Source organism: Monodon monoceros, unplaced genomic scaffold, assembly GCF_005190385.1.
Source record: "Monodon monoceros isolate NGI ecotype Baffin Bay Population unplaced genomic scaffold, NGI_Narwhal_1 Super_Scaffold_18, whole genome shotgun sequence".
In the NCBI taxonomy this organism is placed as follows: Eukaryota; Metazoa; Chordata; class Mammalia; order Artiodactyla; family Monodontidae; genus Monodon; species Monodon monoceros.
This window is the reverse complement of record NW_021703774.1, coordinates 152,650,990-152,676,629: the sequence shown is the minus strand read 5'-3', so window position 1 is coordinate 152,676,629 and position 25,640 is coordinate 152,650,990. Positions and strand designations below refer to the sequence as shown.

General features: G+C 39.0%; 1 protein-coding gene across 1 annotated transcript in view; it reads right to left on the bottom strand.

Annotated features, from left to right (window-relative positions):
- The window catches only part of PSMB2 (proteasome subunit beta 2), a 36,678-nt gene extending 11,542 nt beyond the window's left edge, over positions 1-25,136 (bottom strand). Inside the window, exons 1-3 of the mRNA XM_029230409.1 lie at positions 24,905-25,136; positions 20,404-20,526; positions 17,454-17,524 (exon numbers count right to left, since the gene is read on the bottom strand). Of these exons, the coding sequence (XP_029086242.1) occupies positions 17,454-17,524; positions 20,404-20,526; positions 24,905-24,995 (285 nt within the window). The 5' untranslated portion in view covers positions 24,996-25,136. The remainder of the gene's footprint in view (positions 1-17,453; positions 17,525-20,403; positions 20,527-24,904) is intronic.
- Positions 25,137-25,640: the final 504 nt, after the last annotated feature.

The window sequence follows — 25,640 nt, the reverse complement described above, 5'->3', positions numbered from 1 at the left end:
TTGGAGAGCAAATTACCACTTATTAAGTACCTTCATACTATTTCCACCCTTACAGATATGTCCATCCTGAGTGCTAAGCCTCACTTTCTAGCTCCTTTTTCATCAGTTCCCTTCTTTCCCATGATCAGTACAACATGAGAATTTGCCGATTAACCTGAAGGAATGCGAACACTAATCAATCATGATAACATTGCCAGGAATCCTGTATCTTTTACGAAGTAATCCTTATCCTGTGCGTGATACAATCTGTCTTTGGTTGTCTCCACTATTCTAATTATTTAGATAGTAAGTCTAAGTAATAAAGCAAAGTTATGAGGTCCCCAAGGGGAGGAACAGTATCTATACATAACTCTGAACTAACCTAAACATCCGAGTGACCAATAAATGAATTTAAACATTTAGCTTAGACACTCTCTGTCCAATGGCCATGAGGATCACCATCAATGGTTTGCAGTACAAATGCCAACGTTCTTAGTTTTAAAGTTGTATCTAACTGACATACAAAGAAAAAAATTTAAATGATCCATCCTGGGAACTCAAAATGAACTTTAGTTTCTAAAATAAAATACCACCAAAATTTTGCCTCTTTTTACAAGTAGAGAAAGAAGAAAAGAAAAAAACCTAAATTGGTATCTCTTCCTCCCTTAAAAAAATACATGAGGTAAGCTTATCTTTAAAATGAAGAGCTTTAAGTCATTTTGAGATTTCCTCATCTATACAGCAGGGATAATAAGAGTATCCATCATTACGGGGTTATGGCAAGGTTTAAATAAATAAATGTAAACTGCTCAATGAAATGCCTGTTCCATAGTAATAACACCATCATCACCACCACCACCACCATCATTTTTAGGATCTGACAGCATTATTAACAGATCTGATTAGATAATAATAAGATCAAGAAGATGCACCAGGGAATTCCCTGGCGGTCCAGTGGTTAGGACTCCAAGCTTTCACTGTCAAGGCACTGGGTTCGGGTTCAATCCCTGGTCGGGGAACTAAGATCCCACAAGCCGCAAGGCGAGGCTCAAAAAAAACGAAGAAGAAGGAGATGTACTAACTACCACAGAGTGCCAATAAATTATCCACCTTTTTTTGGTTGCTAAAAGGAATACAATTTAAGCCAGGGGAATTAGCCAATAAGCATATCTCTTATGTCCCTCTCCCTGGGATTGAAATGGACTTACTAAGTACCCCTGAGCCCTGCAGAACTGAGTTCAGTTTCACTTTGTACATCTGAGCTCAGTTTCCTTGTACATTTGGGAGTGGGGGGTGTACATGGCACACACATGCAAACTTTCCTTCAGTTTGATGGAGCATTTCCTTCCCTCTAACTCTTGTGCATACAACTCCTTGTATATTCTCTCTCTCATGAAAAAGAAACACTGTAGTGATTAAGAAGAGTGTGAAATTCCATAAATTTTACAGCTCAAGAGAACAGTTGTGATAAATACACTGAAACAACAAAATCAGTGAAGAGAGTCTGGGCGGTGACAAGCAGCGGTGTGACATCTGGCGGAAGCCAAAGTCACAGCAAGGGGGAGAGAGGTGGGCGTGAGGAAGCATCCTGCCGAGCATGGACACAGAAAAGGAGAGGAATTGACAGTCTTCCTTTGGAGCCAGGCCAGCCTTTGCCACCTCTAAATGAACAGGACGACGTCGCTATGAGTCAGGTGCCTCAGAGAACGATGCGGTTTCTTTTGCAATGTGCTGCACACCTTGGAACATTAAGCGTGTGAAGCATAATCCCATTCCTTGTGGGTCGGGAATTTGGTAGGAGAGGCAGAACCACCAACGGGACAAAGGATTTAGCTAATGATGACAGTGTTTCAATAAACAGACTTCTAAACAGAGTCTGGGCTTTGAAGGAAACAGTGCCTGCTCTTTCATTTAGTCCAGCCGATTGCCAAAGCTGCCTAAAATTCCATCTTTGGCACCGAGAATATTTCACAAAAATGCAGTTTACAGAGTTAGAAGGGATCTAAGGGCTCATCTAGTTTATCCAATGTCCCTCTCACAAATGTGGGGACTCGGGTTCAAAGAGGGGACAGTGACTTACCCTAAACCACAGGGCTAATTAGAGTCAGGACCAGAATTCAGGCTTTCTGATCCCAAGACTTGTGTGCTTTTCTAGGAAACGATGCTGCCTCCACAAAATGGAAATTAGTGTGAAAATATGATTCAATATGTAAATGTCAGTTTCACACTCAAATAGTTCAGAATGTACTATTTTGCATACCAGCATCTATTGTCCTCTATTTCATGTATTACATCTTATATGACCAATAATATTTTAAGTTTTAAAAGGGCAGGTTTAACGTCAGACCATTATGACTCCTCTAAAGGGTCTACAACTATGCAAGATATGTAGTAGGTACTAAATAAATAGATGCCAACACCTTAACTGCTTTGCCAATGCCCAGTTTTTCAACTTTGTTAATAAATAAAATGGATCCACTGCTATTTTCTTACACTGGTGCTCTGAACTCTGAATCAGGAGCTTGTTTCCAATAACCAATAGAATTTATTAGCTATCTCCTTTGGCTGGGTTTGGTGGTATAACTTTAAAATTTCAATGTCAATTTTGCCATTTTAATTAAAGAAAGACTTTGTACCTATACTGGAATTTCAATGTTCACTATTTAACACTTTTAAAAAATCTAAAAGATTTCGGCAGCTTCCAACTGTCCTTGTGACCAAGTACTTTTCCCAGCTCTAAGAGATGATGGTTCTATGGATGGGGATAGGGCTGGGCAGGGGAAGAACTACTTATCCCTAATGCCTAAGCAATACAGAATCATTTGCACCTTGATTTTAATCCTCTCTGACAGAGTCCTTTTTAAGGAAACCCATCAATCTCTTTTTCTAATAACAGTGGTGACTATGCCTTAAGCAAAAACATAGAGTTTACAAAAGGCCTCAACCAAATCCTGCAAGAGTTCTCCGAGACTGCACAGGATAATTATGAAATGAGTAAATGCCCCAACCAACTTCACTCTTGCATGTGGAATGTGAATACATTATAAATTCAATAAATGTTATTGAGCATTTACTATGTGAGAAGCATTGTGCCAGGTGACAAAGATGGAAACCTGGATCTGGAAGGAGCTGAGAAGGTAGACTGGAGTAGGAAAGATTTCAGATGGAGGAAACAGCATATGTGAAGGTAAAGAAACATGGAGGAACATGGAATATTTGGGTATTGGTGAATATGGGACATTTATACTTAGTGAATTAGATGATTTCAGTAAGAAGCAGAGAGGAAGTGGGATAACAGGAATTGAAACGATACTGTCACTGGCTTCCTAGACTAAAGAACATGAACTTCAGGGGAGTTCCCTGCTGGCCTAGTGATTAGGATTCTGGGCTTTCACTACTGTGGCCCAGGTCCAATCCCTGGTTGGGGAACTGAGATCCTGCAAGCCATGCGGCTCAGCCAAAAAAAAAAAAAAAAAAAAAAAGAATATGAACATCAGTATGTAAACCATGGAGAAACCAGTGAAAACTGCTCCCATTCCCATGACAATACAAGCCTTTTTCATGTGTTAGAAAATTGCAGAAACAGTAGGGATGGAGGGGGAGATATGGAATATAAGATATATCAATATTTAGAAAGTAGAATAGATAGGAGTTAATGAATAGTAGAACAGAAGATGAGGGAAAAAGAGGAGTTAAGAGAATGTTCAATAAACGGAAAGGTGGAGGAGCAATGTAAAAAACTCAACTGAGACCTAAAGAGGCTTAAGTTGAGCTGTTCAGAAGTAGCTGGAAAGAAAAAATAATGTATAGCTGAAATCATGAGACTGAATGAAGTCAGCCAGTTGGTAGGTTTTATTTATACAAACACACATTCCTAAGTTCACATGTGGAAGACAATAAAGGAAACAATTACAACAGGACACTATGGCAGAGGTATTCGTAGGTTGCCATGAGAGCACAAAGAAGCCCTCATGAGTGACGAACATATGTGGAGAAATACAGTTTCCCTGGAAAATGATAAACTGAGTTTTAACCAGCAATTAAGAGTTAGCCTTTTGGGCTTCCCTGGTGGCGCAGTGGTTGAGAGTCCGCCTGCCGATGCAGGGGACACGGGTTCGTGCCCCGGTCCGGGAAGATCCCACATGCCGCTGAGCGGCTGGGCCCGTGAGCCATGGCCACTGAGCCTGTGCGTCCGGAGCCTGTGCTCCGCAACAGGAGAGGCCACAACAGTGAGAGGCCCGCGTACCGCAAAAAAAAAAACAAAAAAAAAAACAGCCTTTGGAGATGTGGAAGTACATTCAGGGGAGAATGACCAGCAAAGTGCTGGAGTAGGCAAAGGCAGAGATACAAGAGAGAACACACAGCAGGTTAGGGGAAGTACAAGTAATTCAGTATGAAACAGAGAATGCCAGTGAGAAAGGGGTGACAGGTAGGTCTGGAGACAAAGCAGAGGAATAAGTGAAAGAAGAGAGATGAAGCAGAGAGGCTAATTTCGAAGACTGTGTACACCTAAGTTGAAGAGAGCAGTTCTGGGAGCTGAGAAAAAACTGGCCTATTGCTCCTTCATGATCACAAGCTGGGACCAGTCCTGTTACCTACTGTTACCACTCAGAGGAAAAAAAGGAGGTACAATGTTGGAAGTTGAAAATAGTTTCCTCTTAATCTTGTGATGGAAAAAATAGTATGAGTTTAAACTGATCAGAATCAGAATACTAGACTGAGCTTCACCACAGAGAAGTTAAATTAAACTGACTTTCCTCATTCTTTCCTGCTTCAGATATACTCATCTTCTGTTGCACTAAAACACAAACCAGCCCATGTTTATAAATTCTCACACTAAATTAAAAAATAAGGAAGCAAGTGTGCCTCAAATGAAGCAAACCTTTTATTTCCAGAAGCCCAAGACAAAATAAAAGAAACTTACTCTGAAAATGAGACTGTCTAACCAAGGTTTCCCATTTCTTTTGTCTGCCTTAGTTAATTCTCTGAAAGTGTATTTGGCATACTCGTTTGATGCTGGCAGATGCAAAAGCATAATATAAAAATTGTGTTCATTCTCCTTTAACAATGATTAGCTCATGTTCAAATATTTTTGCTTAATACACTGGCAAAAATTCTTATAATGGATGATTTCTTGAACTTAAGCTCAGGAACGTCACTGCATTTACAACCAACATTTTATTTTATTTTAATTTTTGGCCACCCCGCACAATTCCCTGACCAGGGACTGAACCTGTGTCCCTGGCAGTGAAAGTGCAGAGTCCTAACCACTGGACCACCAGGGAATTCCCACAACCAACATTTCAAACTTTAAAAGCAAAACACCTTTTAAATTATTATTTGAAAAACCTATGTTTTTAAAATGCCGTTAAGTCAAAAGTTAGGCATGTGTTTTTGTGAAAAAAAATAATAAAGGCTCAAGGTCAAAAGTGGCTTTATCGCTTTACGGTTGTGCTACAAAAGACAGTCCACTTGGTCTTGAAGTCTCAAGTGCCCCATCTGAACGTGGAGGACAGTATTGCTTGCCTGATAGCTGTGAGGAATGAAAAGTACTCATCTGTGTTAAAGTTCCTAGAAGAAGGCCTAGGAAGTAGTAGGTGCCCAATAAATGTCAAATGAATCTGAATTTTAGAAGCAAAAAATTAAACATTGTGTATATCTCAATTTTTAGCAAAATTATATTTTAAAGTTACCCCACAATAATTATGAAATTTCTGTAAATTTTACTTTCTAAAACCATCACTAACCCGAAGTTTGAATGGTTCTTCTATGAAAGTTGTAATCTTCTCGTAATTAGAAGTTTAGAAATTTAATGAGTTGAAATGCAACAAGGCACAGATGCCTTATTATACCAACTAGTTAACACAGTATTTGTTTTCTACATTAACTTTACTTGCTAATCAAAAATACTGCTTTCTCCCAAACATCAAAATAAAATCGCTGATAGTGCAATGGTAAAACCAACAATACCATGTCCGCAACAAGGCCACCTGAATTTTTTTTCATGAGCTGGCAGTGTCCAGGGAAAATATAAGACTCCATATACCTTTAAGTCAGTTCTCAAAAAATTCAAGTGCAGAAGCCACGCTCTGTACACCCCAAGGCATATGTATATTAAGTTGTACATGCTAAGCATGCCCATGAATATCTTTGTTTTGGGGGTTTTTTTTTGTTTTTTTTTGTGGGGGGGAGTTTGGCTATGCCACTCGGCTTACGGCATCTCAGTTCCCCAACCAGGGACTGAACCTGGGCCACCACAGTGAAAGCCCGGAATCCTAACCACTAGGCCACCAGGGAACTCACACCCATGAATATCTTTGCATGTTGAACATCTGAGCTGATTCATCTCCCTGAGTTAAGAAGTAAGTCTGCTGCTAAAGACTATTTAGGACTATATATAATTGTGTATGTTTTCAGATGTCCACAGCAACTAGGAAATCCTGGGGAAAAGACTATTTAGAAGCCCTTCTAGGGACTTCCCTGGCGGTCCAGTGGTTAGGACTCTGTGCTCCCAATGCAGGGGGCACAGGTTCAATCCCTGGTCGGGGAACTAAGATCCCGCATGCCGCACAGTGCAGCCTAAAAAAAAAAAGCCCTTCTATTAGAACACAGTGCTCCCCATTAGCAGCCTAGGTCCAACACAAGTTACTCCTACCTCTTCAATGGACATGAAAGCTCCACATTGGTCTCCCTGCTTTCTTCTACTTTCCCTAAATGCTCTACCAAAGAGTAGCCAATGATCTAACCAAATCTCATCTGATCATGTTAACCCCCTCTTAGCCAACAAGCTTCCAGAGAGGCCCATTGCTTTTAGCACAATGCTTTTTCATCAAAGTCCTCGTAACACGGACTACCTCTCTAGTTTCAATCTCTTACCATTCCCCTAAAACCCTGAGCCATATTTAACAAACTACTTTAGATTATGGATTTTGTATATGTGTTTATAGTAAAAACTATATAAGGCTATTTATTTCTATTTGTTTTCCCATCAATAGAGCCCTACTTTGTATTCTGTACTCCACTAGTTAAAACAGATAAAAAATTAGGAATAGGAGGTTCAGAGGACTATTTGTGCCTGCCCCAAACATCATTAGAAAATCACTGTGCCTAACCTAACCTGCTCTCTCACACTCCTTCAGGTCTGCGCCTCCAGTTCTCCTTTCTGTTTCATCTTTGCTTTAATGACAGCTGGTCCTTCAAAGCTCAAGTTAGGCTCTATTCGCAGAGCAACTACCTGTAAGGCTACTGCAGTACTTGTCACTCTGCAGTACAGTTGACTATTTACTTCTCTATTGCCCCATCTGAAGGCACACACTGAGCTTTGCACCTCTGTTTCCTCAGCCCCAAGGACAATGCAGGCTGTAGATTTGTGGAATGGATGGCTATCAGCACCTATGGAACTTCTCAGCTGTACAAAACTGTACAAATTAGGAGGCATCAGAAAGGGAAATGTGGAATTCTGGCAGGGCATTTCAGTTTATAAGGATTCAGAGATTATTTCCTCTCCCTTCCCTTTTTCTTTCCAATCTAGTTCATGCTATCTGCTCTATTGTCTACACTCAAAAGTAATGGTAAATCTGAACTTTTTTTCATTTTTAGCTCTTAAAAAATGTGTTACGCTTTCCTACCCCTTTACTCTTCCGTTTTATTCTCTTAAACTTTTTTGGTGGAACAACACACTCACATAAAAGTATGTAAAATATACATGTACAGCTTAATGAATAAACTGAACATACATTTAACTACAACCAAGGTCAAGAAACAGAACAGTCAACTATTTCTCCCTCCAAAGGCTTTCCATTCCCCTTCATTTTAGATAACTGTGGGAGAGAATAAAGCAAACCTCACAGTTTTTTGGATCAGCCCCTGAATTCATATCTCTGCGTGATCCTGGGCTACGGCAGGTAAAGAGAAGCACTAAGATGCCAGGGTACATGTGTATTTCTATCTGTGAGTATGTGTGAGGGCGTGCCCCCGCAGGCCAAGGCACTGGTTTAAAGCAATCTTAAAAGGTAGGGTAAATCTGTACTTCTAATGGTAAACACTCTGCGGCTTGGTAAAGCTGTACTCTGCTGCTTACAGCTTAAACCAAACCTTAACGGGAAACCACATAATTTTCAAGACACAAGTTTCAAAACAACACAAATTTAAGACCAATTACCTATGTTTGCTTCATCCCCATTGTGGATAGGAAAGATGCTTTAAGTGAAAAGTTGGCATTATGGGGTCACACAATCCCAGCCACCCAATAGGCTCATTCCATTCAACCAGAAGAGGGGTTCTCTATGCTCACAGCAGGCATACAACAGGGTAGCACATATATGCTCTCTGAGTGAGAAAGCAACACCTTCTCACATACAACCCCCTGGAGAGAGATGGGGAAGGGGAGGGGGGAGGGCTTTACACTTACAAACTCCTAACTCTGTCAGCGCTAGGACTGGGAAAAACAGCACATATTTTAAAAAAAGAAAAAAGGTTTCCTGATAAAGCCAGTAACTTTTTTTTTTTTTTTTTTTGGCTCACGGGCCCAGCTGCTCCGCGGCATGCGGGATCCTCCTGGACCGGGGCACGAACCGGCGTCCCCTGCATCAGCAGGCGGACTCCCAACCATTGCGCCACCAGGGAAGCCCCAAAGCCAGTAACTTTTAAAGAAGGATGTTCTTAAGCCATTTTTTTCTAGGAGACTAGTAAGTGTAATGACTCAACATCCAAGTCTTTGTCTCCTTAATGGAATGAGTCAAGCCCTAATGACTGTATAAGCAAACTGCTTAAAAGGGCAGGTGTCAGAATTCTTATTCTTCTTGGCAGAAAAACACTATAAGCACAAAGTGTTGTCATACTAATTAAGGCATCTCAACTTCAAGGCACATCTGTCCCTGGGCCTTTGGATAATCAAAATGACCACTAAAAATAGAACAGTGGTATCTCCAATGGGGCAGATATGAGCCACTCCCAATCCTAAGAGACTCCAGTGAGATGTGACCTGGGATGCACGTCTTACAATACCATTGAATGTCCATCTATATGTAGCCATATGTTTTAAGTTTTTACTTTATGTTCTATTAAGGTTAGTAGACAAAAGTAATTAACAGACATTTAACTCTTGGCCCATAGTGAAAATCCAGCTAGCTGACTAGCTAACTGAGGTCTGGCAGGGAAGAAAACTGGTCTCCAGGTCTAAAAACAACACTGCTTGCATTGAAACTCCCTGAGTTTCATGATGAACATCTTGGTATTTTTTTTCAATTTCCTCATCACCAAAAGTAAGCCAGCTCTGTCTGTCAAGATGCCCAGGCTGCATGGCAGCAGTGTCAAAGGCTGCCATTTGCTTCAAGGCACTGCCATATGCAGGAGCACAACATTTTGTCTCTGGAAAATAAACACATCTGCCTTTGCCAGTGTCCTCCCACTGTGCCACCCATCTGGAGCAGGTGAGCTGGAAGACAAGCCTGGGCATGGGTGAGACGGGGGTGAGCAGGGGAGATGAGGCCTCAAGAGAGATGGCACATGGAGGAAGAAGGCAGTGCTGTGTTATGTCACATCCTGCTAACCACGTTTGCCAAAGCTTGTGAAATTACCCTTGTTAGTGATATTTTAATCACATGTAACAAATGGTTGGTTGTTTTTAGGGGACAAGACCTGCAAAGTCAAGGTTCCACCTGGGCCATCCGTTCACAAGGTCACATGACCTCACTGATACCAATAAACAGATATCTTTGGGCCAGCCACCTAAGGCACGAGGACAATATTGTCCTTTGAATAGAAGGCTCAAAGCAACAGGGTTCTTCTAGGACAGGACCACACAATACCTGCCTAATATTAACCAGACCAAACACACTCAAATTCAGGCCAGAGTGCTGAGACGAGTCACGTCTGGAAATGACTGATACCTGAAATTCTCTCCTTTATATTCTTTCCTTTTCACTGAAAAACATAAATTCAAGTCAGGTTATGGTCCTGACATCAGATCTTTTTTTTTTTTTTTAAATTGAAGTATAGTTTTGATTTACAAGATTGTATTCATTTCAGGTATACAGCAAAGTGATTCAGCTATATATATTTTTTTCAGATTGTTTTTCATCATAGGTTATTACAAGATCTTGAATATAGTTCCCTGTGTTATATAGTAAATCCTTGTTCCTTATCTGTTCTATGTAGAGTAGTTTATGTCTGTTAATCCCATACTTCTAATTTAACCCCCACTCGTCCCCTTCTCCTTTGGTAACCATAGTTTGTTTTCTAAGTCTGTGAGTCTGTTTCTATTTTGTATATAGGTTCATTTGTATTATTTTTTTAGATTCCACATATAAATGATATCATAAAATATTTGTCTTTCTCCACCTGACTTACTTCACTTAATATGATATTCTCTAGGTCCATCATTGTTGCTGTGAATGGCATTATTTCATTGTTTTTTTACGGTTGAGTAATATTCCACTGTGTATATATACCACATCTTCTTAAACCAGTTGTCTGTTGATGGGCACTTGGGCTGTTTCCATGTTTTGGCTGTTGTAAATAGTGCTGCTATGAACATCGGGGTACATGTATCTTTTCGAATTAGAGCTTTTGTCTTTTCTGGAAATATGCCCAGGAGTGGGATTGCTGGATCATATGGCAACTCTATTTTTAATTTTTTAAGGAACCTCCATAGTGTTTTCCATAGTGTCTGCACCAATTTACATTCCCACCAACAGTGTACAAGGGTTCCCTTTTCTCCACACGCTCTCCAGCATTTATTATTTGTAGACTTTTTGATGATAGCCATTCTGACTGGTGTGAGGTGATACCTCATTATAGTTTTGATTTGCATTTCTCTAATAATTAACAATGTTGAGGGCTTCCCTGGTGGCACAGTAGTTAAGAATCTGCCTGCCAATGCAGGGGACACAGGTTCAAGCCCTGGTCTGGGAAGATCCCACATGCCGAGGAACAAGTAAGCCCGTGCACCACAACTACTGAGCCTGTGCTCTAGAGCCCGCGAGCCACAACTACTGAGCCCGTGTGCTGCAACTACTGAAGCACGTGTGCCCAGAGCCTGTGCTCCACAACAAGAGAAGCCACCACAATGAGAAGCCCATGCACCACAACCAAGAGTAGCCCCCGCTCGCCTCAATTAGAGAAGCCCGTCCGCAGCAACAAAGACCCAACACAGCCAAAATTAAATAAATACAATAAATAAATTTATAACACACAAACAAACGAAAAAACAATGTTGAGCATCTTTTCATGTGCCTGTTGGTCATCTGTATGTCTTCTCTGGAGAAATGTCTATTTAAGTCTTCTGCCCACTTTTTAATTGGGTTGTTTGTTTTTGTGATATTGAGTTTTATGAGCTGTTAGTATATTTTGGCTATTAACCCCTTGTCAGTAGCATCATTTGTAAATATTTTCTCCCATTCCGTACTTTGTCTTTTTGTTTTGTTGACGGCTTCCTTCACTGTGCAAAAGCTTTTAAGTTTGATTAGGTCCCATTTCTTTATTTTTGCTTTTATTTCTTTTGCCTTGGGAGACTGACCTAAGAAAATATTGCCACAATTTATGTCCAAGAATGTTTTGCTTATGTTCTCTTATAGGAGTTTTATGGTGGCATGTCCTGTATTTAGGTCTTTAAACCACTTTGAGTTTATTTTTGTACGTGGTGAGAGGGAGTGTTCTAATTTCACTGACGTACATGTAACTGTCCAGCTTTCCCAATACCACTTGCTAAAGATTGTCTTTTCTCCATTGTATATTCTTGCCTCCTTTGTCATTGATTAATTGACCATAGGTATGTGGGTTTATTTCTGGCTCTCTATTCTGTTCCATTGATCTATATGTCTGTTTTTGTGCCAATACCACGTTGTTTTGATTACTGTAGCTTTGTAGTATTTGACATCAGATCTTTAAATCATGCTATTTGGGAGCTGGAAGAAACCATAAAAATTACCCATATGCTTTTTCTCCCAAGGTTTTTCATCTAGCTCATGGGAGAGCTAGTGCTATACCTCCTGCAGCAATTATACTAGTTTTCAAACTTCAGTAGGAAAGGGACAGAGAAGTCACTTTTTCAAATAAAATCTTACATGGAATTCCTATATATAAAATAGATAAAAGTTGGGAATGCTCTGGTGGTCCAGTGGTTAGGACTCGTTGTTTTCACTGCCAGAGCCCGGGTTCAATACATGGCCAGGGAACTAAGATCCCACAAGTCATGCGGCATGGCCAAACAAGAAAAGAACAAAGCAAAAAAATTAAAATAGATAAAAGTTGAGCTGATCTATATGAAACAGAGCTAAAGTTTCATTACACTGGTCTTCCTTGGTGAGTTTCCTGAGGCAGCTTCATGTAATAAAGTTTGAAAACCACCATACCAGGCTGGATGATATTTTTCCAACATTATTTCTATTGTTTGCTTGCTAAACATTTACAGGTATAGCCCCATAAGAAGATAAATTACCAAAGGCTCATCAAGCACTTCAGAAAAGGTTCTCTGAAAACACTTTGGCCAGTGAATAGCAGTATAGTAAAGCCCTGAAGATTACACACCATGGAGGCCAGCATTCTACTCTAAGTCTTGTCACAAACTCTGCGTTCCCCAAGTATATCAAATCCGGCTGGTTCATCTCTCAGTTCCCACATATGTAAAATGGATATCTCCATGGATAATAACAGATAATTTTAGGGCATTCATATGGACTACACCAAATGTGCCACATAATTCATTTCAAGCAAGAAATAGCTCCATAATTCATCACTCTCCCTTCTGTAGTCCATTAATCAAATCATAAGAAGTTAAACAAGCATCATGCAAACTATGCCTGTAAGTCATTACAAATTTTTCAAAATAATCCTGTTAAAAATCTAGCAGTTCCTTAATGATGGAGTCATTTATTAAATACTTATTATTTTTCAGGGAGTTACCATTCACTCATTCAAAATATATTTTATTAAATTTATTAAACCAATGGCATATATAATTTGCCACAACTGATCACTCCTTCCTTCTTAACAGATGAAGAAAGTGAGGCTCAGGAAACATAAGTAACTTATTCAAGATTACACAAGCTAGTACATACCAGAGAAGAGACCAGAACTTTGGTATATCTGACTCCAAAATCCATGCTCAAAGAAGCCTCATAAGCATTTAAGATTGGGGGAAAGGGCTTCCCTGGTGGTGCAGTGGTTGAGAGTCCACCTGCCGATGCAGGGGACACGGGTTCGTGCCCTGGTCCGGGAAGATCCCACATGCCGTGGAGCGGCTAGGCCCGTGAGCCATGGCCGCTGAGCCTGCGCGTCTGGAGCCTGTGCTCCGCGACGGGAGAGGCCACAACAGTGAGAGGCCCACATACCGCAAAAAAAAAAAAAAAAAAAAAAAAAGATTGGGGGTAAAAAAATATTTGAAACTGGGGAGTCAAACCTATAGCAAAATCCTAATAAGCCCTTTCTCGTTCGTTGGGGTCTAACCAGGAGCAGACCAACTTAATTGTACACATGCGTCTAAATAAAAACTAAAACGAAGGCTCTTGATTTTTTCCTCCAATCTGTGTGTCTTTTTCATCTTCTCCTGATTTCATATCTTTAATTCTTACATGAAGAAGTAACACCTATTCATTAAGAATACTTTAATAAAATTCCCTTCCAGTGTATAAATGCACAATAACATTTTCAATGGTATATGTGGACCTAACTGGATGACATTTATTCAGCAAACATTTATTGAACACCTACCATGGGCACATATTTATACCTTAACTATATAATCCTATGTGGAAATCTTGACTTTTTAGTAGAACTGAACATTTCATGCCTCCCCAAATGAACAAGCACACTTGTACATTAGTCCAGTAACTAATAAAGGAGATAGTATGAAACAGTATGGTATTTGAAGTTAAGAGTCTTACTTCAGCCTTTTATAGATGATATATGTGCCTCTGGTATACTTGGACGCATAAGAGAAATATTCCTCTCGTATACTTGGACACATAAGAGAAATATTTAACCCTTCTATTAACCAGTCTTAGCACCTCTGTAAGCAAAATGGGACAAACTCATCTTATGGTATCATAAGAAGCATTAAATAAGGTCCCATATATGGTTATCTAGGATAGCACTGTCCAAGAAAACTTTCTATGATGATGAAAATGCTCTATATCTGTAATGTCCAATATGGTAGCCATTAGCCACATGTGGCTATTGAGCAGTTGAAATGTGGCTAATGTGACTGAGGAACCAAAGTTTTTTAAAGAAACAAAAATTTATTTCTCTTTCAAAGTCCAGGAGACTCTCACCTAGGAACTGAATTTTAAATTAAATTGAAATAAAATTTTTTATTGAAACATAGTTGATTTACAATATTATATTAGTTTCAGGTATCTAACACAGGGATTCAATATTTTTATACATTATACTCCATCTAAAGTTATTACAAAATAATGGCTATACTTCCCTGTGCTGTACAATATATCCTTGTCGCTCATTTATTTTATACATTGTAGTCTGTATCTCTTAATCCCATACTTCTATCTTGCCTCTCCTCTCTTCCCTCTCCCCACTGGTAAGCACTAGTTTGTTCTCTGTATCTGTGAATCTGTTTCTGTTTTGTTATATACATTTGTTTTATTTTTTAGATTCCACATATAAATGATAAGAGTACTTGTCTTTCTCTGACTTATTTCACTAAGCTTAGTACCCTCTAGGTCCGTCCACATTGTTGCAAATGGCAGAATTTCATTCTTTTTTATGGCTGAGTAATATTCCATTGTGTGTGTGTGTGTGTGTGTGTGTGTGTGTGTGTGTACCATATCTTTTTTATCCATTCATCTATTGATAATTTTAATTATTTTAAATTTAATTAGCCACATATGACTAGTGGCTACCGTACTGGACTGCGTCAATCTAGAAAAAAGCCTAGCACATAATAGATGGTCAATGTTGGTTTATTTCTATTTTCCTTATCAATACCAGTATCCCACTCTTTACCAGCAAATCAGTTCAACTAAAATAGCACAACAATCTCCAATAGGAAAATAACTTATAGCTATTAAATTGTTTCTTTGACCAAACAGTAAGAGCAGCATAAAAACAAAAGTGAATTTATTAATTAGGTCTATGTGCCATACACTGTGCTAACAACTTTGCATGATTACCTCATTTAATCTTTATAATAACTCTATGAAGTAGGTGCCATTATTTTATAAGTAGGGAAATTAAGCTTAGAATTTGTCCAAAGACACATAGCTAGCAAGTCAGTGGGCAAAGATTTAAACCCAGGCAGTGTAATTCCAGACACTGTGTTTAACCAACAAGCTAAACCACCTACATCTTAAAGAACCAATTTACAAAAAATTGGCAAACAGCACAGTACACAGCAAACCGGAAATCAAACAATTTGAGCTACAGACACAAAGTTACACATGCTAACTGGCTGACTTAAAGTAAGTCTCATGTGCCAACTGGTGTGACTATACAAACGTACCAAATCTAGTGACTTTTTAGTTATTAGAAAGACTGAAAAACTACCATCACCTCTCTCCCCATAATAAAATGACTGAAATATGAAACAGTATTTTAGAACTAACAATCTATTTTGACTGGAGGGTGGGGGAGCAGGGATTGGACCTAGAAGCACAAGGCAGAGGTAATCAATATTTACAAGAGCCCCATGTCACTGTCTACAAGGGATATTTATTTGTTAAGACATCAAACATTTCTGCTAGGAGATTAACCGGATTCACTACATTTGCATGAAGCACATTGCCACTCTTATCTCAATTCTAAAAGAAGCTTAACTCACTTATGTCTGTAGCATTTAAGACAAGTGTTTATTGTGCCCAAAGCTGGAATTCTTATTCCAATTCTGCTTGACAAGTCAGGGGAATATTTTACACAACAAGCCACAGCACACTCTTTACTGAATACCACAGGAAATTCTAAGTGGCAGGAAAGGTCATATGTGATTCATTTTCCTCTCTGGTGGAGAAATGAACAAAAAAGGCCACTGACTTTTCACCCAGATCAAAACAATGCATGTAAATTTGTCTCCTCTCCCCTACGCATCATGTTTCTAGCTTCTCTTCAAACTTCATAATCCTTCATATTGCACAAACCCCTTGGTCAAAGACAGAAAAAGAGATCCTATTTATTGAAGATAACTAATGAGAACCTACTGTATAGTTCAGGGAACTTGACTCAATGCTCTGTGGTGACCTAAATGGGAAGGAAATCCAAAAAAGAGAGGATATATGTATATGTATAGCTGATTCACTTTGCTGTACAGTAGAAACTACAACAACATTGTAAAGCAACTATACTCCAATAAAAATTAATTAATTTTAAAAAAGAGATTCTATTTATTGAGTTCTCAATTCAGCATTATTAGGCACTAGAAAATAAACTGCTTTAAAGATCTGTAAAAAATAACTAAAATAAACCAAAAGCCTGTACTTGTTTTGATTTCTGTCATAACTCAGCTTAATCAAGTCCAAATGGAAAAGAAAAAAAAAAAACCTATGTTCTAGAAATATTACTGAAAAACCAAGGAGCTGTCAAGGCAGAGCAGGCAAGTAATTATGGCACCATTAGTGTAGCTTTTGCCTGACCTGCTGTGTGACCTGGAGCTAATCCCTTTGCCACTTTATGCTTTTCATTCCGTATCATTGATAGAGAATTAACTGCTATACATCTCAGCGGACTAGTGAGTAGATTAAATTATTAAGCAAAATGCTTTGGGCAAAAGTCATATGAATGTTAAATATTATGATTTACAAGCATTCATTTTCCTAGCACTCCTGCGGGGTTAGGAAGTTATCTCGATTTCATAGATGAGTAAACAGGCACAGGGGGTAAGGCCACATGGTAAAGCTCCGTTTACAAACTCCCTGTGGGAAGGGAATACACACCTTTAGCAATCATACGAACATTCTTAGCACATCCTATACAATCTTTAATACAGTCAAGCCTTTTTTTCCCCTTTCTTTCTTTCTTTTTTCATTCAATCCTTAACTTAATGTTGCATCTTTTAACATGCTGTCAATGGAACAGTGACAGCTCTAAGGTAACAACAAGGCCAGAATAAGTGAGAAAGAATAATTCTGTGTGCATAGGCAAGAAGAGCCATTGAAAGACACAGTTAATCTCAAAATGAAATTTGCATTATTATTTTTAAGGTTTTATCTCTACTACCGAGTAATTCAACCATGGAAATAAGAAACATGGTTTGCTATGAAAACACTGAAAACAAATTAAAAGGCCATCACAGGGCCTTCCTGTTGGTGTACCCCATCCAAATTCTCTGCAATGTATATTCACCCTCTGGGCTTTAATTAGCAACTATGCAGAAAGAAAAAACAAATCCAACAAGACTGAAAAATAACAAGTAGCAATGGTAAGGGCTCAGGAAGGCCAAATAGGGCAAAAATACTACTCGTGTGTAACAGGAACAGAAAAGAAGCACAGATTTCTCTGCTCCTAAGGCTGCTTGCTATATTGCTTACCCGACTCCGAAGATAGTCAGCCAGGTTTCGGCGAGTGAAATTAGCTGCTGCTGTGGGAGACAATTCATAACCTGGTATGAAAGATAAATAATCATATTTAAAGTGAAGCAGAAGGAATATCAGTACAAATCCTTCCACTACTCCTGTTCTTACAGCCTACCACCCTCTGGACATTCAGAGTATACACCGAATAAAGAGTACAATCATACTTCTTGTCAACGGCTGTGAAATAGCTAGTTAGTACTGGCAGTAATTACTGTTCATAAAACAGAACCACGGTAATTATTCTACAGTGAGATCAAATTCATAGCCTTGCTCAAGCTATTCCTTCATCAACAGACTGTGGTTTCCTCTGTAGAAGGAAAGAGGTACAAATACACAGGTGTTGGAAAAAAAGAAAGAGGTCTTGAGATGACAACTTTTAAAATTTATATAAAAAGGAATATTGGGAAAAGAGAGGCTGGAAATTAGGATAGCCTCAGAGACATAACTTTATAAGGTTTTCTTTTCTTTAAAAAAAAAGACATTTTATTAAGAAGTGTAATATTTTCAAAAGTACAAGCCACAGGGAAAAAATGTTTCTATCACTATCTACAATATTTTAAAAATAGAGGATCTCGGGCTTCCCTGGTGGCGCAGTGGTTGAGGGTCCGCCTGCCAATGCAGGGGACATGGGTTCATGCCCCGGTCCGGGAAGATCCCACATGCCGCAGAGCGGCTAGGCCCGTGAGCCATGGCCGGTGAGCCTGCCCGTCCAGAGCCTGTGCTCTGCCACGGGAGAGGCCACAACAGTGAGAGGCCTGCGTACCGCAAAAAAAAAAAAAAAAAAGAGAGGATCTCCAGCATAAAACCTCTAAATAAAGTTGTAATGCCAGCAAAAGTACAGCCCAGAGGAATGGCGTCAGGTGTGCATTAACAATGCACTCACTTTGGGAATTAATTCCCCAGTAAAATGGGGCTAGTGCCAAAAGACACAAGAATGACCCACAACTCAGTAGACCCACACAGAATATGCCAGTTTGGAAAGAGAGCATGTGGTTATTTCCTACAACATTCCAAACACCAGTGTCACAGCAGGTAAGATGTAGATTAAAATTCTAACAAATATTTATACAACAGCTACTATGTTTCAGGGTCTATGCTAGGTGCTTTCACATACATTACTGAATTTCATCCTTATAAAAAGTCTACTAGTACATGTTAAACTATGATGGAAGCAATTCTGAATAAGCAGGAATGCTTTTCAATTCTCTACCTAACCCTCTATAAACTAAGGATTTGACAATTATCTTAAAGGCAGAACGTCTGATGCCTGATCATCTGCATACAGATTTTTCTTTCTTTCCCTTATTTTGGCTCAGTTCTTAAATTTTAATACGCATAAGAGTTACTGTGTAAGGATACGTGCACAAAACTATACTTGACAGGTAACTTAAGGGTTTTTTTTTTTTTGGCTGCACCACACAGCATATGGGATCTTAGTTACCCGACCAGGGATCGAACCCATGCTCCCTGCATTGGAAGCGTGGAGTCTTAACCACTGGACCACCAGGGAAGTCCCCCGCTTAAGGGGTTTAGTCATATACAATTTTTAGTATATGACTTACCTTAATTTTAGTCACATACAATTTTTGTTTTATGCACTGACTTTAGACCCTGACAGCTACGTAACAGAACCTCTCTTGTTTATTCCTTCTCCCTCTCCTGGGACAGGACAGTGAAGTATTGCTCTACTGACTGTACTTCAGAAACACGGGCATCCTTCGCAGGCCATGCAGGCAATAAGTAGAGTCATTAAAAAATAATTATTAAACTATTCTAAACTTGCTTAAACCTAAACACCATGTACTTTAGGTTCCTGAATGGCAGGAACTGAACCATATTCATCTTTGAATTCTCTGTGGTACTAGGCAGAGTGCTTAACATAGATGAGGCCCTCAAAAATATTTACAGAATTTAATGCATGATGCTAAGTCTGCTGCCTAAAAAACTATACAAATAGATCATATCTAGTCATTTTACACATACAATTATATTCAAATTAAGCTCCTTCACAGTGCCACATTATAGCAGTGCTGTGTATAACAGTATTATTGCACTGTGAAGTAAGTAACTGGAAGGAAGGTTCTTTCTGCTGGAGCATCACTATACACTTCCCTGGATCAGAGGGCTAGTGGCTAGTATTATTTCACAGGGAGGCTTTCCCAGTGGATAAGAGTTCATTAGCCGCAGAGAGAGCTCACAAAATATCTCACAAAAATCCTAATTATCTCCCTAGACAAGAACCTACCAGAGAGGCAAGGCAGAACCCTTTTATGACACAGTAAATCTCCTACAATTACACAGAGTTTAAATTTTGTTTAAAAACAAATATGCATTTTCATACATATTATTCATTAATATTATTATAATACCATTTTATTTATTTGTTTGTTTGTTTTTTGGCCATGCCACACGGCTTGCAGGATCTTAGTTCCTCAACCAGGGATTGAACCCGTGCCCCCTGCAATGGAAGCATGGAGCCCTAACCACTGGACTGCCAGGGAATTCCCAATAATGCCATTTTAGAGATAAGGAAAATAAAGGTTCAGAGAGGATAAGTGATTTGTCACATTAAGTTTAACTTAGGTCTTTTAGCTCTGAGATTTCAGATATACTTTAGCTCAAATCACATTCTCTAAAACTTAAAAAGTCTGATATTAACATGCTCATTTTTCAAGATGGTATTAGCTTTATCCCCCAAGTATTAGTGTTGTAATGGTTCTCTTTTCTGCTCTGGGATTTTTGTAGAAAATCTTTAGGATCAGAAGGAGGATCTAGCTAAGGCTTCAAAAATAAGAAGACTCAAATAAAAATAAGACCACATTGGTTTGCTCATGTATAGAACTGTAGAGAATATTCTCTTTCAATACAAATTTAAAGACAAAGCCATTTTCTAAGTATTACCCACCATTTCGCATCTTATAGAGCTGCACGTTTTTCTGAATATATTCTGCAAACTGTACAGTGTCTCCAGCCTCTCCAACACATAGGAGTAAGATTTTTTCACTCATCTTAAACATCTTGTCATGATCTGCTCAAAATAAAAAACACACACTGTTAGAAACTGCCTTATCAGAAATTTATTCTTATTACACAGGCAACCATAAACAGGTTTTTAACAATTACTATACTGAATAATTTTATGAATCACTGTTTTTAGAAGACTTTAATGGGCAACTGTATCAATTACTCTTACTCTGCATGTTAAATTCATCTGCATATTTTATTACTATCAATTTCAGCTGGAGAATATATGTAAAAGCTGATAACTGAAAATATACATAAAAACATCAAGGCACTTGAAATACAATGAACAACAATTAAAGAAACTGAAGGAATCAAGCCAATGGCCATTATCTTTAGGCTCATGATTACAAAGCCCTGAAATGTCTCTACAAATACAAATGTTAATTATTACATATACACATACAAAAACATATATGAAAACTACCGGTGCTACAATTAAGGAACCATGTCAAGAAAGAACAAAAAATCAACTGAGAATATAAATCACCATAGAAAGTAAACCAACTCCATTTCCAAAGCAAAGAGAAAGTTAAAATGAATGCCAAAGCAAAAATTCTAACAAATATTGTAATACTAAGCTATTTAAAAACACCTCAAAAAACCCAATGCTCTAATCTTATCTAACTGAACCAGACTCATTCAGATTAAACAGATAAATAAATATTCAGATAGCAATTAATGCCCAAGGAAGAAAACTCCATATTCAGTCTGTAGCTTCAGAAAAAGGCTAAATCTCCCTATCTTACTCTCACTTTCACTTTTCATTTTTCAAATAGTGCTGAATAATCTTCCCTGGGAGACATGCTTCCTGTTTGAAAGCTTCTGAAATGTCAAAATCTCTTAATAGGATTTTAAAAACAGAATGCTACAGTTAAGTACTTTACAAGTGTTTGAGAGTTGTAGATACCAGTAATTTGGTTTCCTAGACTTTGAGGGGGGGGGGGGGGACCACATACAATGTGCCTGTAGATAGTATCAAATTGCCTTGAAACTCCTAAATAAACACACTTTTATTTGTTATAGGCTACAGGAGACTTAGAGACTATTAATTTGCAAAACTGTTTATGACAGAAAAAAATTCACTTATAAATATATTATCTATGCAAAGAAAAAGAACCAAAAGAGAATTAGATGCCACTGGCATCTGAGTTCTTGCCAGTGGCAAAAGTACAGGCAATTTTTATTTCCTTCATTATGCTTATGAGTATTTCCTAAAATGTCTATACTTAATATGCATCATCTTTGTAAGAAAATATTACTTAATAAGTTTATTACCATAATGAGAAAAAAAGCTGTTCTTATTTCAGGGGGGCGGGGGGAGCTTGTTTACAAAGAATTTATGTTACAATTAGAAGAAATGCTAAATTTTGAGACAGTAAACTGTTCAATTTTAAAATGAACTTAATTCAAGGCCAAAAGTGTTTTTTAAACATCTATTGTGTGGCCAGTGACTGGTGAAGGGGGATATAAAAAAAAAAAAAGTGATAGATGCTAATTACTCCTTGAGTTATGCAGGAAATAGCCTATGTAGCTCTAGGAAATTTCTGATCCTTGACAAAGAACTTAAAAGATCCACATACATGATACAAACGGACAACAAAATAAGCAACATGAGTGTACAATACTCGAGACTGGAACCCAATAGACCTTGGTTATAACCTGGGTTCAGCACTCTGAACTCGGGCAAATTATTTGCCCTTTCTAAGCCAGTTTCCAAGCGTGTAACATGGTAATACTATCACTTACACCTGCCTAACTCATAGGTGGGGAAAACTGTACATGTACAATATTATCATACTCAGTGTGAGACAATGTAGTTCAGATTATACATGTTACAGGAATTCAGAAAAAAGAGCAATCTGTGTGGGCTGAGGTACTGTAATTTAAAAGCAATTCTATACAGGCCAGAAGAGAAATGAAATGTGGCATATAACCAAACTGAAGAATTGTGCCATTTTAATAAGCAAGCAATCTCTGGGAAATATCTCCTCTATAGTATCAAAATATCTTACAAAGTGACAAACCAAAAAACTGATTGGAAGTATCACTCTCATTTTATACCTGGAGAAAAATGAATCTCAAAAGGTTATTCATTTTCAGCATTCTTGCCTACTCTACACAGTTCCTTCATGAAAAGAAAGGTAGGAAAAAGTCCTCATGCTACTCCAAAGCTTCTACCATAAATATTTTCTCCCCCCCCCCAGTATCCAGGCCTCTCACTGTTGTGGCCTCTCCCGTTGCGGAGCACAGGCTCCGGACGCGCAGGCTCAGCGGCCATGGCTCACGGGCCTAGCCACTCAGCGGCATGTGGGATCTTCCCGGACCGGGGCACGAACCCATGTCCCCTGCATCGGCAGGCGGACTCTCTACCACTGCGCCATCAGGGAAGCCCCATAAACATTTTTATATCGTAAAACACTATAGGGAAAATCAGAGCTGAGTACAGTTATTTCCAACCATTTTCAAGAACTAGCTCAAATTCATCTTTCTTCTATAGACCACAGTGATTTCTTTTCTCTGAATACCATAAGGATTTACTTTTGAAACCACTGATTTAAAAATTAACCTAATACTTACTAGTGATACTTCTTTCATCATATAAAATCATCTTGTAGTATTTATTTCCTGTTTTTTTAATGTCTTAGATACCTTTATGGATTATACCCAATACACTGCATACCCTATAACACCTAGAAGTACTGTGTATGTAGGTAGGCTTAAAACACATTTTATTTTTCAAAATGAGTTCATATTCATTAATGTGATGAAACAGAACACCTATAAACGTACTGACTTTGTTATAGCTCTATCTAGACACTACTGCATGCTAAACTCACTTGCATGTCAAAGGTCTTAATATTCAAAATAATGGACAGATTTACCCTCAAAAAAACAAATTGACTCTTTTGGAAAACATGGTTTACAAATAAAACTTCTACAAACTAATCATGGAATTTCATAATCTGACTTGAGGAACAATCCATACCATAAATGTTTTAAAATTTAATAATTTTTCTTTCTTTAAGCCCAAAATGAACTGTTATCTGCTCTCAAAGCTTCCCCTAGTCTCTACAACTAGAATCTCTTCTTCCTCTGGAGTACCTAAAAACAACTCTGCTTCCTCTGCACTACCTGAGAAGCTTGATTGTACTTTTCATATGCAGCATCATTTTCTAGCTTGTGTCATAATTATCTGTACTAATATCTGAATCCCTTATTAAACTGTAACTTCTAAGATAAGGACCACATCTTATTCTTCTTTGCATCCCTTTAGCACCTAGCACTGTAATGGACACATAGGTGCCCAAAACCTATTTATCAAATGAACATTAAATCATCTGAGCCAAAGTATAATACTCTTTTAACAGCAGTATGCCTATGATCAATCACGAAAACTCACTCTTCAATTCCACAGATCAGCAACCAAAATCTTTTTTAAATTATTTATTGAGTACTGACTGTAGGGAGACAGTATAGTATAGCAGTTATGGCAAAAGATATGGAGTCAAACTGCATAGGTTTGAACCTGGGTTCTGCCACTTGTGGCCTTAGGCAAGTTTCTTAACCTCTATGCCTCAGAACTGTCATCTGTAAAGTGGCAATGTAATAGCACCCATTTCAAAAGGGTAAATGAATTAATGTAAACTGCTTAAAATAATACATACATAAGTGCTTAGTATGTTTACTACTAAGTATTTGTCATGGTGTTAAACATTTGCACAAAACTTTTTCACTCAATCCTCCCAACAAGCTTTTGAGGTTGGTATTACTAACCCGATTTAGCAGATGAGGAAATCTGGGCACTGAGAAAAAACTTGTACAAAGTCATAAAGCAAGTAAGTGACAGGGCTCCTGTTTCCTAACTCCCCTAGCTACATAAATGTAAGGAAAACTAGGCAGCCAGTGCCCTGGAAAAGAAGGATCAGAGCTAAGACTCGGGAAGATACAGGCCGCAGAAGGCAAATGCCAGGTTTCTAGCCCCACAGTCTCTCACTCTCCCCAAGATCCCACCTTATGCTGCCAGCAAACTAACGTCATCAGCCCGACAACAGGAAATTTATCAGAGATTAGGGGATCTAGGAATCCTGGAGCCAGGCTGGCGCTTAGACACTTCAAAACTTAATTCCCTTAAGCAACTCTCGCCCAGCAAGCATTCAGCAAAAGCCAGAGAAGAGTACTGACCCAGGAGCCCTGGGAGGAGCGAAAGTCAAGGCCCTAAACTTGTCTTCCTGTTTCCTAATTCTAAAACTAAGCAAGTGCAGACCAGGGCAGTCGGGGTTCCACCTCCCAGACCTCCCTGGTACTCACCCAACCGCCCCCCCCCACGAACTCCTCCCGGCTGCCCCTATACCCAGGCCCGGGCCTCCCCTGTTTCCTCTCACCGTCCTTCATCTGGACAATATTGCTAGCGGCCACCCGGTCGGAGGCGACAAGGACATAGTCAGGGCCCTGGATGCCGATGAGGTACTCCATGGTGGCAGGAGGCCGGGGACTGCAGGTTCAATGGAGCCCGGGACTGGCGGGCTTCTCGGCCTCACCGGTGAGACAGCACAACCGAGCGAAGATCCGCGCGACGCAGACCTCGCTAGCGTCCCGGCCAACGGCGCTCTTGGATGACGTACGACTGTCGCGAGAGTTTGGAAAGTGGGCGTGTGTGAAAAATCTTTCCTTGCCTCTTGGCCCTGTCCAGGTCTCTTGCAATCCCGGCAGTACAGATCACTTCACTTACGTAATGCCTAGTTTCTTTATTTATAACTGAGAGTTTAAAACTCGCTTGAGGAGGGAATCATGCACTATATGTAAAGTGCCGAGCACACGTGTGTGCCAAAAGGCATGCGTCTCTGGATGGCCGTTTCCCTTCGATGCTCGGTAAAATATCGCCAGAAACCCCTTCCCTGCAAGCTAGTAGGAAAAATAAAAACGTGAAAGGACCCCTTTTTACATGTTTCATAAAAGTAAAATATGAATGCGTTAAAGATCTAAGCATGAAGACTAAAATCGTAAAAGATCTTTTTATGATGTTCCAACCTCAAATTGTATGTAGTTGCTACCTCTGGTAACGGTGATTTGAAGGGAGCACTTTCACTTTTTATTTTGTACACATCTGTATTATTTGAA